The sequence below is a fragment of the Bombina bombina genome, chromosome 3 (genome assembly GCF_027579735.1).
Source record: "Bombina bombina isolate aBomBom1 chromosome 3, aBomBom1.pri, whole genome shotgun sequence".
In the NCBI taxonomy this organism is placed as follows: Eukaryota; Metazoa; Chordata; class Amphibia; order Anura; family Bombinatoridae; genus Bombina; species Bombina bombina.
The window spans coordinates 29,329,420-29,344,474 of NC_069501.1; the positions used below are offsets into that span (position 1 = coordinate 29,329,420).

Here is a 15,055-nt window from a genome sequence, read left to right on the forward strand (position 1 = left end):
CTGGGGATCCCTGAAAGCTCAGGGTCTTTGGTCTCGGGAAGAATCTCTTCTACCGATAAATATTCTGGAACTGAGAGCGATATTCAATGCTCTCAAGGCTTGGCCTCAGCTAGCGAGGGCCAAGTTCATACGGTTTCAATCAGACAACATGACAACTGTTGCGTACATCAACCATCAGGGGGGAACAAGGAGTTCCCTGGCGATGGAAGAAGTGACCAAAATCATTCTATGGGCGGAGTCTCACTCCTGCCACCTGTCTGATATCCACATCCCAGGAGTGGAAAATTGGGAAGCGGATTTTCTGAGTCGTCAGACATTGCATCCGGGGGAGTGGGAACTCCATCCGGAAATCTTTGCCCAAGTCACTCAACTGTGGGGCATTCCAGACATGGATCTGATGGCCTCTCGTCAGAACTTCAAAGTTCCTTGCTACGGGTCCAGATCCAGGGATCCCAAGGCGGCTCTAGTGGATGCACTAGTAGCACCTTGGACCTTCAAACTAGCTTATGTATTCCCGCCGTTTCCTCTCATCCCCAGGCTGGTAGCCAGGATCAATCAGGAAAGGGCGTCGGTGATCTTGATAGCTCCTGCGTGGCCACGCAGGACTTGGTATGCAGATCTGGTGAATATGTCATCGGCTCCACCATGGAAGCTACCTTTGAGACGAGACCTTCTTGTTCAAGGTCCGTTCGAACATCCGAATCTGGTTTCACTCCAGCTGACTGCTTGGAGATTGAACGCTTGATCTTATCGAAGCGAGGGTTCTCAGATTCTGTTATCGATACTCTTGTTCAGGCCAGAAAGCCTGTAACTAGAAAGATTTACCACAAAATTTGGAAAAAATATATCTGTTGGTGTGAATCTAAAGGATTCCCTTGGGACAAGGTTAAGATTCCTAAGATTCTATCCTTCCTTCAAGAAGGATTGGAAAAAGGATTATCTGCAAGTTCCCTGAAGGGACAGATTTCTGCCTTGTCTGTGTTACTTCACAAAAAGCTGGCAGCTGTGCCAGATGTTCAAGCCTTTGTTCAGGCTCTGGTTAGAATCAAGCCTGTTTACAAACCTTTGACTCCTCCTTGGAGTCTCAACTTAGTTCTTTCAGTTCTTCAGGGGGTTCCGTTTGAACCCTTACATTCCGTTGATATTAAGTTATTATCTTGGAAAGTTTTGTTTTTGGTTGCAATTTCTTCTGCTAGAAGAGTTTCAGAATTATCTGCTCTGCAGTGTTCTCCTCCTTATCTGGTGTTCCATGCAGATAAGGTGGTTTTACGTACTAAACCTGGTTTTCTTCCAAAAGTTGTTTCTAACAAAAACATTAACCAGGAGATTATCGTGCCTTCTCTGTGTCCGAAACCAGTTTCGAAGAAGGAACGTTTGTTGCACAATTTGGATGTTGTTCGCGCTCTAAAATTCTATTTAGATGCTACAAAGGATTTTAGACAAACATCTTCCTTGTTTGTTGTTTATTCCGGTAAAAGGAGAGGTCAAAAAGCAACTTCTACCTCTCTCTCTTTTTGGATTAAAAGCATCATCAGATTGGCTTACGAGACTGCCGGACGGCAGCCTCCCGAAAGAATCACAGCTCATTCCACTAGGGCTGTGGCTTCCACATGGGCCTTCAAGAACGAGGCTTCTGTTGATCAGATATGTAGGGCAGCGACTTGGTCTTCACTGCACACTTTTACCAAATTTTACAAGTTTGATACTTTTGCTTCTTCTGAGGCTATTTTTGGGAGAAAGGTTTTGCAAGCCGTGGTGCCTTCCATCTAGGTGACCTGATTTGCTCCCTCCCATCATCCGTGTCCTAAAGCTTTGGTATTGGTTCCCACAAGTAAGGATGACGCCGTGGACCGGACACACCTATGTTGGAGAAAAAAGAATTTATGTTTACCTGATAAATTACTTTCTCCAACGGTGTGTACGGTCCACGGCCCGCCCTGGTTTTTTAATCAGGTCTGATAATTTATTTTCTTTAACTACAGTCACCACGGTATCATATGGTTTCTCCTATGCAAATATTCCTCCTTAACGTCGGTCGAATGACTGGGGTAGGCGGAGCCTAGGAGGGATCATGTGACCAGCTTTGCTGGGCTCTTTGCCATTTCCTGTTGGGGAAGAGAATATCCCACAAGTAAGGATGACGCCGTGGACCGGACACACCGTTGGAGAAAGTAATTTATCAGGTAAACATAAATTCTGTTTTTTGTTTTCTCATGTATACTTAAATGACTAGGGGCCTAGTAAAGGCCTAATATGTTGTATTTCTGTTTTCTCATGTATACTTACATGACTAGGGGCCTAGTAAAAGCCTGAAACGTTGTATTTTTGTTTTCTCATGAATACTTACATGACTAGGGGCCTAGTAAAGGCCTAATACGTTGTATTTCTGTTTTCTCATGTATACTTACATGACTAGGGGGCTAGTAAAGGCCTGAAACGTTGTATTTTTGTTTTCTCATGTATACTTACATGACTAGGGGCCTAGTAAAGGCCTAATATGTTGTATTTTTGTTTTCTCATGTATACTTACATGACTAGGGGCCTAGTAAAGGCCTAATATGTTGTATTTTTGTTTTCTCATGTATACTTACATGACTAGGGGCCTAGTAAAGGCCTGAAACGTTGTATTTTTGTTGTCTCTGGACCCCATGTAAAGAATAAAGGACTATTTTTTATGCCAAATTGAAGGCTGCAGTCACTGTGTTGTTGTATGCAAGAACCAGCACAGATTGGCTAAAACACAAGCTTGTAAAAGCACTGAGATAAGGGCAGTCTGCAAGGGCTTAGATACAGGTAATTATAGAGGTAAAAAGTACATCAATACAACAGTGTTGGTTATGCAAAACTAAGGAATGAGTAATAAAGGGATTATTTTTACAATAGCAATTTTCAAGTAGACTGTCCCTTTAATAAGCCCATCGTGAGTCTAAAGCCTCAATCTTTATGTTCATGCTCTGGATGGTTTTCTTGACAAGGTCCCTCTAATATTATCTTGTGAAACGTTTGCTAGTTTTCCTATACAGGAGGCCCTTCAGGGTAATACAAAGCAATATTCAGCTCTTTCTATACCCATTGTGATATATTATATTAGATGTTATCCCCTGAAGCTCGCTGCAGTTATTATTGCTGCATGACGGCGTCTCCCCTTTAAATATTGTCACTGCTTGATCCCTCTGTTCCAAGTTTTTTCTTTTATTGTAAGTTTGGTTTGTGTTCTTGAGCTGCCAGCGAGCACACAGAATTAGTGCAGCCATGTGCTCTATAAGATGACTGACAGATATGCTTAACACTAGTTTGGCTGAGGCAGGAAAGACTGAGGGAACGACTTAAACCTCCTGACCAGGTTAGGTTATGTCCAGCCTGGGTGAGTCCTAAACTAATTTGTATTAGATTGCATTTACTAGGGAAATTAACATAAAACACATATTAGCAAACTCTGTTTAAAGGGACACAAAACCCAAAATGTATCTATCATGATTCAGATAAAACGTACTTTTACCTAGGTTACACTGCAGTTATGTGAAGGAGATTTACTGCATATTATACACTAAATACATCTCATGCACCTCCTGCTAATCATGGTGCTGACATATTGGTACCTAGGTTACACTGCAGGTATGTGATAGAGAGTTACTGCACATTATACACTAAATACATCTCATGCACCTCCTGCTAATCATGGTGCTGACATTGGTACCTAGGTTACACTGCAGGTATGTGAGAGAGAGTTACTGCACATTATACACTAAATACATCCCATGCACCTCCTGCCAATCATGGTGCTGACATATTGGTACCTAGGTTACACTGCAGGTATGTGAGGGATAGTTACTGCACATTATACACTAAATACATCTCATGCACCTCCTGCTAATCATGGTGCTGACATATTGGTACCTTGGTTACACTACAGGTATGTGATAGAGAGTTACTGCACATTATACACTAAATACATCTCATGCACCTCCTGCTAATCATGGTGCTGACATTGGTACCTAGGTTACACTGCAGGTATGTGAGAGAGAGTTACTGCACATTATACACTAAATACATCCCATGCACCTCCTGCCAATCATGGTGCTGCCATATTGGTACCTAGGTTACACTGCAGGTATGTGATAGAGTTACTGCACATTATACACTAAATGCATCTCATGCACCTCCTGCTAATCATGGTGCTGACATTGGTACCTAGGTTACACTGCAGGTATGTGAGAGAGAGTTACTGCACATTATACACTAAATACATCCCATGCACCTCCTGCCAATCATGGTGCTGCCATATTGGTACCTAGGTTACACTGCAGGTATGTGAGGGAGAGTTACTGCACATCATACACTAAATACATCTCATGTACCTCCTGCTATTCATGGTGCTGACATATTGGTACCTAGGTTACACTGCAGGTATGTGATAGAGAGTTACTGTATATTATACACTAAATACATCTCATGCACCGCCTGCTAATCATGGTGCTGACATATTTGTACCTAGGTTACACTGCAGGTATGTGAGGGAGACTTACTGTATATTATACACTAAATACATCTCATGCACCACCTGCTAATCATGGTGCTGACATATTGGTACCTAGGTTACACTGCAGGTATGTGATAGAGAGTTACTGCACATTATACACTAAATACATCTCATGCACTGCCTGCTAATCATGGTGCTGACATATTGGTACCTAGGTTACACTGCAGGTGTGTGAAGGAGAGTTACTGCACATTATACACTAAATACATCTCATGCACTGCCTGCTAATCATGGTGCTGACATATTGGTACCTAGGTTACACTGCAGGTGTGTGAAGGAGAGTTACTGCACATTATACACTAAATACATCTCATGCACTGCCTGCTAATCATGGTGCTGACATATTAGTACCTAGGTTACACTGCAGGTATGTGATAGAGAGTTACTGCACAGTATACACTAAATACATCTCATGCACCTCCTGCTAATCATGGTGCTGACATTGGTACCTAGGTTACACTGCAGGTATGTGAAGGAGAGTTACTGCACATTATACACTAATTACATCTCATGCACCTCCTGCTAATCATGGTGCTGACATTGGTACCTAGGTTACACTGCAGGTATGTGAGGGAGAGTTACTGCACATTATACACTAAATACATCTCATGCACCGCCTGCTAATCATGGTGCTGACATATTGGTACCTAGGTTACACTGCAGTTATGTGAAGGAGATTTACTGCATATTATACACTAAATACATCTCATGCACCTCCTGCTAATCATGGTGCTGACATATTGGTACCTAGGTTACACTGCAGGTATGTGAGGGAGAGTTACTGCACATTATACACTAATTACATCTCATGCACCTCCTGCTAATCATGGTGCTGACATATTGGTACCTAGGTTACACTGCAGGTGTGTGAGAGAGTTACTGCACATTATACACTAATTACATCTCATGCACCTCCTGCTAATCATGGTGCTGACATATTGGTACCTAGGTTACACTGCAGGTGTGTGAGAGAGTTACTGCACATTATACACTAAATACATCTCATGCACCTCCTGCCAATCATGGTGCTGACATATTGGTACCTAGGTTACACTGCAGGTGTGTGAGAGAGTTACTGCACATTATACACTAAATACATCTCATGCACCTCCTGCCAATCATGGTGCTGACATATTGGTACCTAGGTTACACTGCAGGTGTGTGAGAGAGTTACTGCACATTATACACTAAATACATCTCATGCACCGCCTGCTAATCATGGTGCTGACATATTGGTACCTAGGTTACACTGCAGGTGTGTGAGAGAGTTACTGCACATTATACACTAATTACATCTCATGCACCTCCTGCTAATCATGGTGCTGACATATTGGTACCTAGGTTACACTGCAGTTATGTGAAGGAGATTTACTGCATATTATACACTAAATACATCTCATGCACCTCCTGCTAATCATGGTGCTGACATATTGGTACCTAGGTTACACTGCAGGTATGTGAAGGAGAGTTACTGCACATTATACACTAAATACATCTCATGCACCTCCTGCTAATCATGGTGCTGACATATTGGTACCTAGGTTACACTGCAGGTGTCTAAAGAAGAGTTACTGCACATTATACACTAAATACATCTCATGCACCTCCTGATAATCATGGTGCTGACATATTGGTACCTAGGTTACACTGCAGTTATGTGAAGGAGAGTTACTGCACATTATACACTAATTACATCTCATGCACCTCCTGCTAATCATGGTACTGACATATTGGTACCTAGGTTAAACTGCAGGTGTGTGAAGGAGAGTTACTGCATATTATACACTAAATGCATCTCATGCACCGCCTGATAATCATGGTGCTGACATATTGGTACCTAGGTTACACTGCAGGTATGTGAAGGAGAGTTACTGCACATTATACACTAAATACATCTCATGCACCTCCTGCTAATCATGGTGCTGACATATTGGTACCTAGGTTACACTGCAGGTGTGTGAAGGAGAGTTACTGCATATTATACACTAAATGCATCTCATGCACCGCCTGATAATCATGGTGCTGACATATTGGTACCTAGGTTACACTGCAGTTATGTGAAGGAGAGTTACTGCATATTATACACTAAATGCATCTCATGCACCGCCTGCTAATCATGGTGCTGACATATTAGTACCTAGGTTACACTGCAGGTATGTGAAGGAGAGTTACTGCACATTATACACTAAATGCATCTCATGCACCTCCTGCTAATCATGGTGCTGACATATTAGTACCTAGGTTACACTGCAGGTATGTGAGGGAGAGTTACTGCACATTATACACTAATTACATCTCATGCACCTTCTGCTAATCATGGTGCTGACATATTAGTACCTAGGTTACACTGCAGGTATGTGAGGGAGAGTTACTGCACATTATACACTAATTACATCTCATGCACCTCCTGCTAATCATGGTGCTGACATATTGGTACCTAGGTTACACTGCAGGTGTGTGAGGGAGAGTTACTGCACATTATACACTAAATACATCTCATGCACCGCCTGCTAATCATGGTGCTGACATATTGGTACCTAGGTTACACTGAAGGTATGTGAAGGAGAGTTACTGCACAGTATACACTAAATACATCTCATGCACCGCCCGCTAATCATGGTGCTGACATATTGGTACCTAGGTTACACTGCAGGTATGTGAAGGAGGGTTACTGCACATTATACACTAAATACATCTCTTGCACCTCCTGCTAATCATGGTGCTGAAATATTGGTACCTAGGTTACACTGCAGGTATGTGATAGAGAGTTACTGCACATTATACACTAAATACATCTCATGCACCTCCTGCTAATCATGGTACTGACATATTGGTACCTAGGTTACACTGCAGGTGTGTGAGAGAGTTACTGCACATTATACACTAAATACATCTCATGCATCTCCTGCTAATCATGGTGCTGACATATTGGTACCTAGGTTACACTGCAGGTATGTGAGGGAGAGTTACTGCACATTATACACTAAATACATCTCATGCATCTCCTGCTAATCATGGTGCTGACATATTGGTACCTAGGTTACACTGCAGGTATGTGAGGGAGTGTTACTGCACATTATACACTAATTACATCTCATGCACCTCCTGCTAATCATGGTACTGACATATTGGTACCTAGGTTAAACTGCAGGTGTGTGAAGGAGAGTTACTGCACATTACAGGGAGTGCAGAATTATTAGGCAAGTTGTATTTTTGAGGATTAATTTTATTATTGAACAACAACCATGTTCTCAATGAACCCAAAAAACTCATTAATATCAAAGCTGAATATTTTTGGAAGTAGTTTTTAGTTTGTTTTTAGTTTTAGCTATTTTAGGGGGATATCTGTGTGTGCAGGTGACTATTACTGTTCATAATTATTAGGCAACTTAACAAAAAACAAATATATACCCATTTCAATTATTTATTTTTTACCAGTGAAACCAATATAACATCTCAACATTCACAAATATACATTTCTGACATTCAAAAACAAAACAAAAACAAATCAGTGACCAATATAGCCACCTTTCTTTGCAAGGACACTCAAAAGCCTGCCATCCATGGATTCTGTCAGTGTTTTGATCTGTTCACCATCAACATTGCGTGCAGCAGCAACCACAGCCTCCCAGACACTGTTCAGAGAGGTGTACTGTTTTCCCTCCTTGTAAATCTCACATTTGATGATGGACCACAGGTTCTCAATGGGGTTCAGATCAGGTGAACAAGGAGGCCATGTCATTAGATTTTCTTCTTTTATACCCTTTCTTGCCAGCCACGCTGTGGAGTACTTGGACGCGTGTGATGGAGCATTGTCCTGCATGAAAATCATGTTTTTCTTGAAGGATGCAGACTTCTTCCTGTACCACTGCTTGAAGAAGGTGTCTTCCAGAAACTGGCAGTAGGACTGGGAGTTGAGCTTGACTCCATCCTCAACCCGAAAAGGCCCCACAAGCTCATCTTTGATGATACCAGCCCAAACCAGTACTCCACCTCCACCTTGCTGGCGTCTGAGTTGGACTGGAGCTCTCTGCCCTTTACCAATCCAGCCACGGGCCCATCCATCTGGCCCATCAAGACTCACTCTCATTTCATCAGTCCATAAAACCTTAGAAAAATCAGTCTTGAGATATTTCTTGGCCCAGTCTTGACGTTTCAGCTTGTGTGTCTTGTTCAGTGGTGGTCGTCTTTCAGCCTTTCTTACCTTGGCCATGTCTCTGAGTATTGCACACCTTGTGCTTTTGGGCACTCCAGTGATGTTTCAGCTCTGAAATATGGCCAAACTTGTGGCAAGTGGCATCTTGGCAGCTGCACGCTTGACTTTTCTCAGTTCATGGGCAGTTATTTTGCGCCTTGGTTTTTCCACATGCTTCTTGCGACCCTGTTGACTATTTTGAATGAAACGCTTGATTGTTCGATGATCACGCTTCAGAAGCTTTGCAATTTTAAGAGTGCTGCATCTCTCTGCAAGATATCTCACTATTTTTGACTTTTCTGAGCCTGTCAAGTCCTTCTTTTGACCCATTTTGCCAAAGGAAAGGAAGTTGCCTAATAATTATGCACACCTGATATAGGGTGTTGATGTCATTAGACCACACCCCTTCTCATTACAGAGATGCACATCACCTAATATGATTAATTGGTAGTAGGCTTTCGAGCCTATACAGCTTGGAGTAAGACAACATGCATAAAGAGGATGATGTGGTCAAAATACTCATTTGCCTAATAATTCTGCACTCCCTGTATACACTAAATACATCTCATGCACCGCCTGCTAATCATGGTGCTGACATATTGGTACCTAGGTTAGACTGCAGATATGTGAAGGAGAGTTACTGCACATTATACACTAAATACATCTCATGCACCGCCTGCTAATCATGGTGCTGACATATTGGTACCTAGGTTACACTGCAGTTATGTGAAGGAGAGTTACTGCACATTATACACTAAATACATCTCATGCACCTCCTGCTAATCATGGTGCTGACATATTGGTACCTAGGTTACACTGCAGGTATGTGAAGGAGGGTTACTGCACATTATACACTAATTACATCTCATGCACCTCCTGCTAATCATGGTACTGACATATTGGTACCTAGGTTACACTGCAGGTATGTGAGGGAGAGTTACTGCACATTATACACTAAATACATCTCATGCACCGCATGCTAATCATGGTGCTGACATATTGGTACCTAGGTTACACTGCAGTTATGTGAAGGAGAGTTACTGCACATTATACACTAAATACATCTCATGCACCGCATGCTAATCATGGTGCTGACATATTGGTACCTAGGTTACACTGCAGTTATGTGAAGGAGAGTTACTGCACATTATACACTAAATACATCTCATGCACCGCATGCTAATCATGGTGCTGACATATTGGTATCTAGGTTACACTGCAGTTATATGAAGGAGAGTTACTGCATATATGCAAACAGGTAAGCAATGGAATGTAGTGAAAGATTTCAACATAACAGCACCCTTAACTAGAGGGAGGGAAGAATTACCTCAATACTATGCTTATAAATGTGATTAGTGCTTAAAGGGACACTAAACCCAACATTTTTCTTTCATGATTCAGATAGAGAATATAAATTTAAACAACATTCCAATTTACTTCTATTATTTATTTAGCTTATTTTTTTAGATATCCCTTATGGAAGAAATAGAAATGTACATGAGTGAGCCAATCACACAAGGCGTCTATGTGCAGCAACCAATCAGCAGCTACTGAGCCTATCTAGATATGCTTTTCAGCAAATAATATCAAGAGAATAAAACAAATTAGATAATTGAAGTAAATTAGAAAGTTGTTTAAAATTGCATGCTCTTTCTAAATCATGAAAGAAAAAATGTGGGTTTCATGTCCCTTTAATTCAGCTTTAATTGTTTCTCCAAATTATTAAATTGTTTACAATTGTTTACCCTTATTTCTGCATTTGAAATAGCCGATTTAGCCGTGGTATCCACCTATACTGAAAGTTTCTATACTTAAGTCCTGGCTATATAAACATAGGCAGCAGAAGAAATGACACTCCGGTGGGGTGTAGAAGAGATAACTAATAAAATTGTATTGGGCTGTGGTTTACAGACAAATACAATTTTACAATAGACTGTCCTTTTACGCTGCATGGGCAGAGGTTTTCATCCAACCCCCAGGCTCTATGACTAGATATAAACTGGTTCAGCAAGTAGCAGAGAAATGAGGGTGTCAGTCACAGACTTGATTATATGTTCTCAGGCGATCAGGCCCCAGACTCCTTTTGTGTTGCTAAGTAACAAAAGCCGTTAATGTGACATGTTTATGTGGTGCATGACAACTAATTTCCCCTTACGGTGTATGTCTTGCAGAATTCAGAGGTTTCCGTGTTTGAGGTGAATATCCGATTCATTGGAGGCTTGCTGGCAGCGTTTTACCTGTCTGGGCAAGAGGTAAGAACACGAATGCGTGAAGCTGCTGTAGCGACGTCTGTGAAGGTCCTGTGTGGCTTTATAATCAAATTGGCAATCAGGTGTCTAAGAAACTTCCATGCTATCCTGCAGAACTTCCCGCAACTCCACCATTTGCCTCTCGTGTTAAGCCCTATAGAAAGTTTATGGGTGCATTAATGACAATAATTGGTAAGATGATGCTTAGCGCTCTCTACGCTGAATTAAACAGTGCGTATTTCAGCTCTGCCAATAGAATAGTCTTGTCAAAAAGTTGATTCAGATAGAGCAGCAATTTTAAGCAACTATCTAGATTACCTGGGTAGCGCTACATTTAGGCACCAATCAGCAAGCACTACCCAGGGTACTGATCCAAAAATGGTCTGGCTCCTAAGCTTATATTTCTGCTTTTTCAATTAAAGATACAAAGAGAACGAAGAAACTTGTTAATAGGAGTAAATTAGAAAGCTGCTTAAATTTGCTGCTCTATATCTGAATCATGTAAATTTTAATTTTGACTAGACTTTCCCTTTTAAGGTTTTTCTTTATTTAAAATTAATTTTCTGCCAAGTACATGTTATTTGAGAGTTTTATCCAAGACCTACGCCAGTACTGGGTGTAGCTTGACAATTTGTGGTGTCAGATTACCATGGAATTTTACACCATCTTTTCTGAGTTTCTTACAGATGACCACTATTCTCCAGATAGGTCATGTAACGTCAGTGCTACTTTGCAGGACACCAAGAGAAAAAGCCCATGGTAATCTGCCACTGCAAAATGTCAGGCTACTCTCGCCACTCAACTGATCACTAGTTATTTTTTCTAGGTTTTTAAACTTGCATTTTTAGGTGATTGCTTGTAACAAATGTATAGAGGAAAACACTTTCTTTAAAATCGCGGTGATTATTTCTCAAGAGTAAACTCAGTCCTATAAAAAATAAATATATATATTATATGGAGTTATCCATTATAGACTTTTCAAATCTTAATAATTAGACCCTGGTTGCATTTTACAGTGCACAAACATTCAGCTAGATTACAAGTTTCTTCTACAAGATACGACGAGTCCACGGATTTCATCCTTACTTGTGGGATATTAACCTCCTGCTAACAGGAAGTGGCAAAGAGCACCACAGCAGAGCTGTATGTATAGCTCCTCCCTTCCATCCACCCCCAGTCATTCTCTTTGCCTGTGTTAGTACTAGGAAGAGGTAAAGTGTAGTGTTAGTTTTAGATTCTTCAATCAAGAAGTTTTTTATTTTAAATGGTACCGGTGTGTACTATTTTCCTCAGGGAGATATGGAAGAAGATTTCTGCCCTGAGGTTGATGATCTTAGCAGCTGTAACTAAGATCCATTTTGGTTCCCACAGAGCTTCTGAAGGTAATGCAAGAGAAATCTTCGATATATGAGGTGATTTAAGACTAGTGTGGCTAGTCCTAGTCTGTTCAACATGTCTGACATTGAGGAAACTAATTGTTCTATGTGTTTAGAAGCCATTGTGGAACCCCCTCTTACTGTGTGTACCTCCTTGTACTGAAAGGGCCTTACAATGTAAAAAGCATATTTTAGGTAAAGAAAGTGTGCCTAAGGATGATTCTCAGTCTGAATAGAATCAGGATATGCCATCTAATTCTCCCCAAGTGTCACAACCTTTAACGCCCAGTACCTCTAGTGCGTCTAATTCTTTTACTCTGCAAGATATGGCTGCACTTATGTCAACTACCCTTACAGAGGTATTATCTAAGTTACCAGTGTTACAGGGTAAACGCAGTAGGTCAGGTATTAACCTGAATACTGAATCCTCTGATGCTTTGTTGGCTATTTCCGATGTACCCTCACAGGGCTCTGAGTTCGGGGTCAGGGAATTGTTGTCTGAGGGAGAACTTTCAGACCCTGGAAGTATGTTACCTCAGACAGATTTGGACGTCATGTCCTTTAAATTTAAGCTTGAACACCTCCGTCTGTTACTCCGGGAGGTTTTAGCGACTCTGGTTGATTGTGACCCTATTGTGATACCTCCAGAAAAATTGTGTAAAATGGACAAATATCTAGAGGTACCTACTTACACTGATGTTTTTCCAGTTCCTAAAAGAATTTTGGAAATTATAAAAAAGGAATGGAATAGACCGGGTATACCGTTCTCTCCTCCTCCTAATTTAAAGAAAATGTATCCCATATCAGACACCATTCGGGACTCTTGGCAGTGGGTCCCTAAGGTGGAGGGAGCTATTTCTACCCTGACTAAGCATACAGCTATACCTATTGAAGACAGTTGTGCTTTTAAAGACCCTATGGATAAGAAGTTAGAGGGTCTTCTAAAGAAATTTATTCATCAGGGTTTTCTTTTACAACCAACAGCTTGCATTGTTCCAGTTACTACTGCAGCAGCTTTTTGGTTTGATGCTCTAGAAGAGTCTCTGAAGGTTGAGACCCCTTTAGAGGACATTTTGGATAGAATTAAGGCTCTCAAGCTTGCTAATTCTTTTATTACAGATGCCGCCTTTCAAATTGCTTAATTGGCTGCGAAAAATGCAGGATTTGCCATTTTAGCGCGTAGAGCGTTATGGTTAAAATCATGGTTTGATGTGTCATCAAAATCTAAGCTTTTAGCTATTCCTTTCAAGGGTAAGACCCTATTCAGGCCTGAGTTGAAGGAAATCATTTCTGACATTACTGGAGGCAAAGGTCATGCCCTACCTAAGGATAAGTCTGTTAAGATGAGGGGTAGACAAAATAATTTTTGTTCCTTTCGAAATTTTAAAGGAGTACCCTCTGCTTCCTCTTCCTCCACAAAGCAGGAAGGGAATTTTGCTCAGTCCAAGTCCGTCTGGAGACCCAACCAGGCTTGGAACAAAGGTAAACAACCCAAGAAGCCCGCTGCTGCTACAAAGACAGCATGAAGGGGCGGCCCCCGATCCGGGACCGGATCTGGTAGGGGGCAGACTTTCTTTCTTTGCCCAGGCTTGGGCAAGAGATGTTCAGGACCCCTGGGCATTGGAAATCGTGACCCATGGGTATCAACTGGAATTCAAGGATTTTCTCCCAAGAGGGAGATTTCTTCTTTCACGATTGTCTGTAGACCAGATAAAAAGAGAGGCGTTCTTACGTTGTGTTAAAGACCTCTCTACTATGGGAGTAATTTGTCCCCTTCCAAGGCTGGAACAGGGGCAGGGGTTTTACTCAAATCTTTTTGTGGTTCCCAAAAAAGAGGGAACTTTCAGACCCATTTTAGATCTCAAGTGTCTAAACAAGTTTCTCAGAGTCCCATTGTTCAAGATGAAGACTCTCCGAACAATTTTACCAATGATCCAGGAGGGTCAATATATGACTACTGTGGACTTGAAGGATGCATACGTTCATATCCCTATTCACAAGGATCATCATCAGTTCCTAAGGTTGGCCTTCCTGGACGAACATTTTCAGTTCGTGGCTCTTCCCTTCGGATTGGCCACAGCACCCAGAATCTTCACAAAGGTTCTAGGGTCCCTTCTGGCGTTTCTCAGACCGCGGGGCATAGCAGTGGCACCTTATCTGGACGATATCTTGATTCAGGCGTCGACTTATCATCTGACGAAATCTCATACAGACACAATGTTGTCCTTTCTGAGAACTCACAGTTGAAAGGTGAACCTAGAAAAGAGTTCACTAGTTCCACGGACAAGGGTTCCCTTCTTGGGAACTCTGATAGACTCTGTAGACATGAAAATATTTCTGACTGAGATCAGAAAATCAAAGATTCTAAATACTTGCTGAGCCCTTCAGTCCATTCCTCGGCCATCAGTGGCTCAGTGTATGGAGGTAATTGGATTAATGGTAGCGGCAATGGACATTATTCCGTTTGCTCGTTTTCATCTCAGACCACTGCAGCTGTGCATGCTCAGACAGTGGAATGGGGACTATGCGAATTTATCTCCTCAGATAAATCTGGATCAAGAGACCAGAGACTCTCTTCTTTGGTGGTTGTCGCTGGATCATCTGTCCCAGGGGACGTGTTTCCGCAGACCCTCGTGGGTGATAGCGACAATGGACGCCAGCCTCCTGGGCTGGGGTGCAGTCTGGAATTCCCTGA

At 41.7% G+C, this 15,055-nt stretch overlaps 1 protein-coding gene across 2 annotated transcripts in view; it reads left to right on the forward strand.

Moving 5' to 3' along the window:
* MAN1A2 (mannosidase alpha class 1A member 2) overlaps window positions 1-15,055 on the forward strand; it is a 354,032-nt gene that overhangs the window by 281,106 nt on the left and 57,871 nt on the right. For both annotated transcript variants that reach the window (XM_053705763.1, XM_053705764.1), the window contains one exon: window positions 10,907-10,987. In XM_053705763.1, the coding sequence (XP_053561738.1) occupies window positions 10,907-10,987 (81 nt within the window). The remainder of the gene's footprint in view (window positions 1-10,906; window positions 10,988-15,055) is intronic.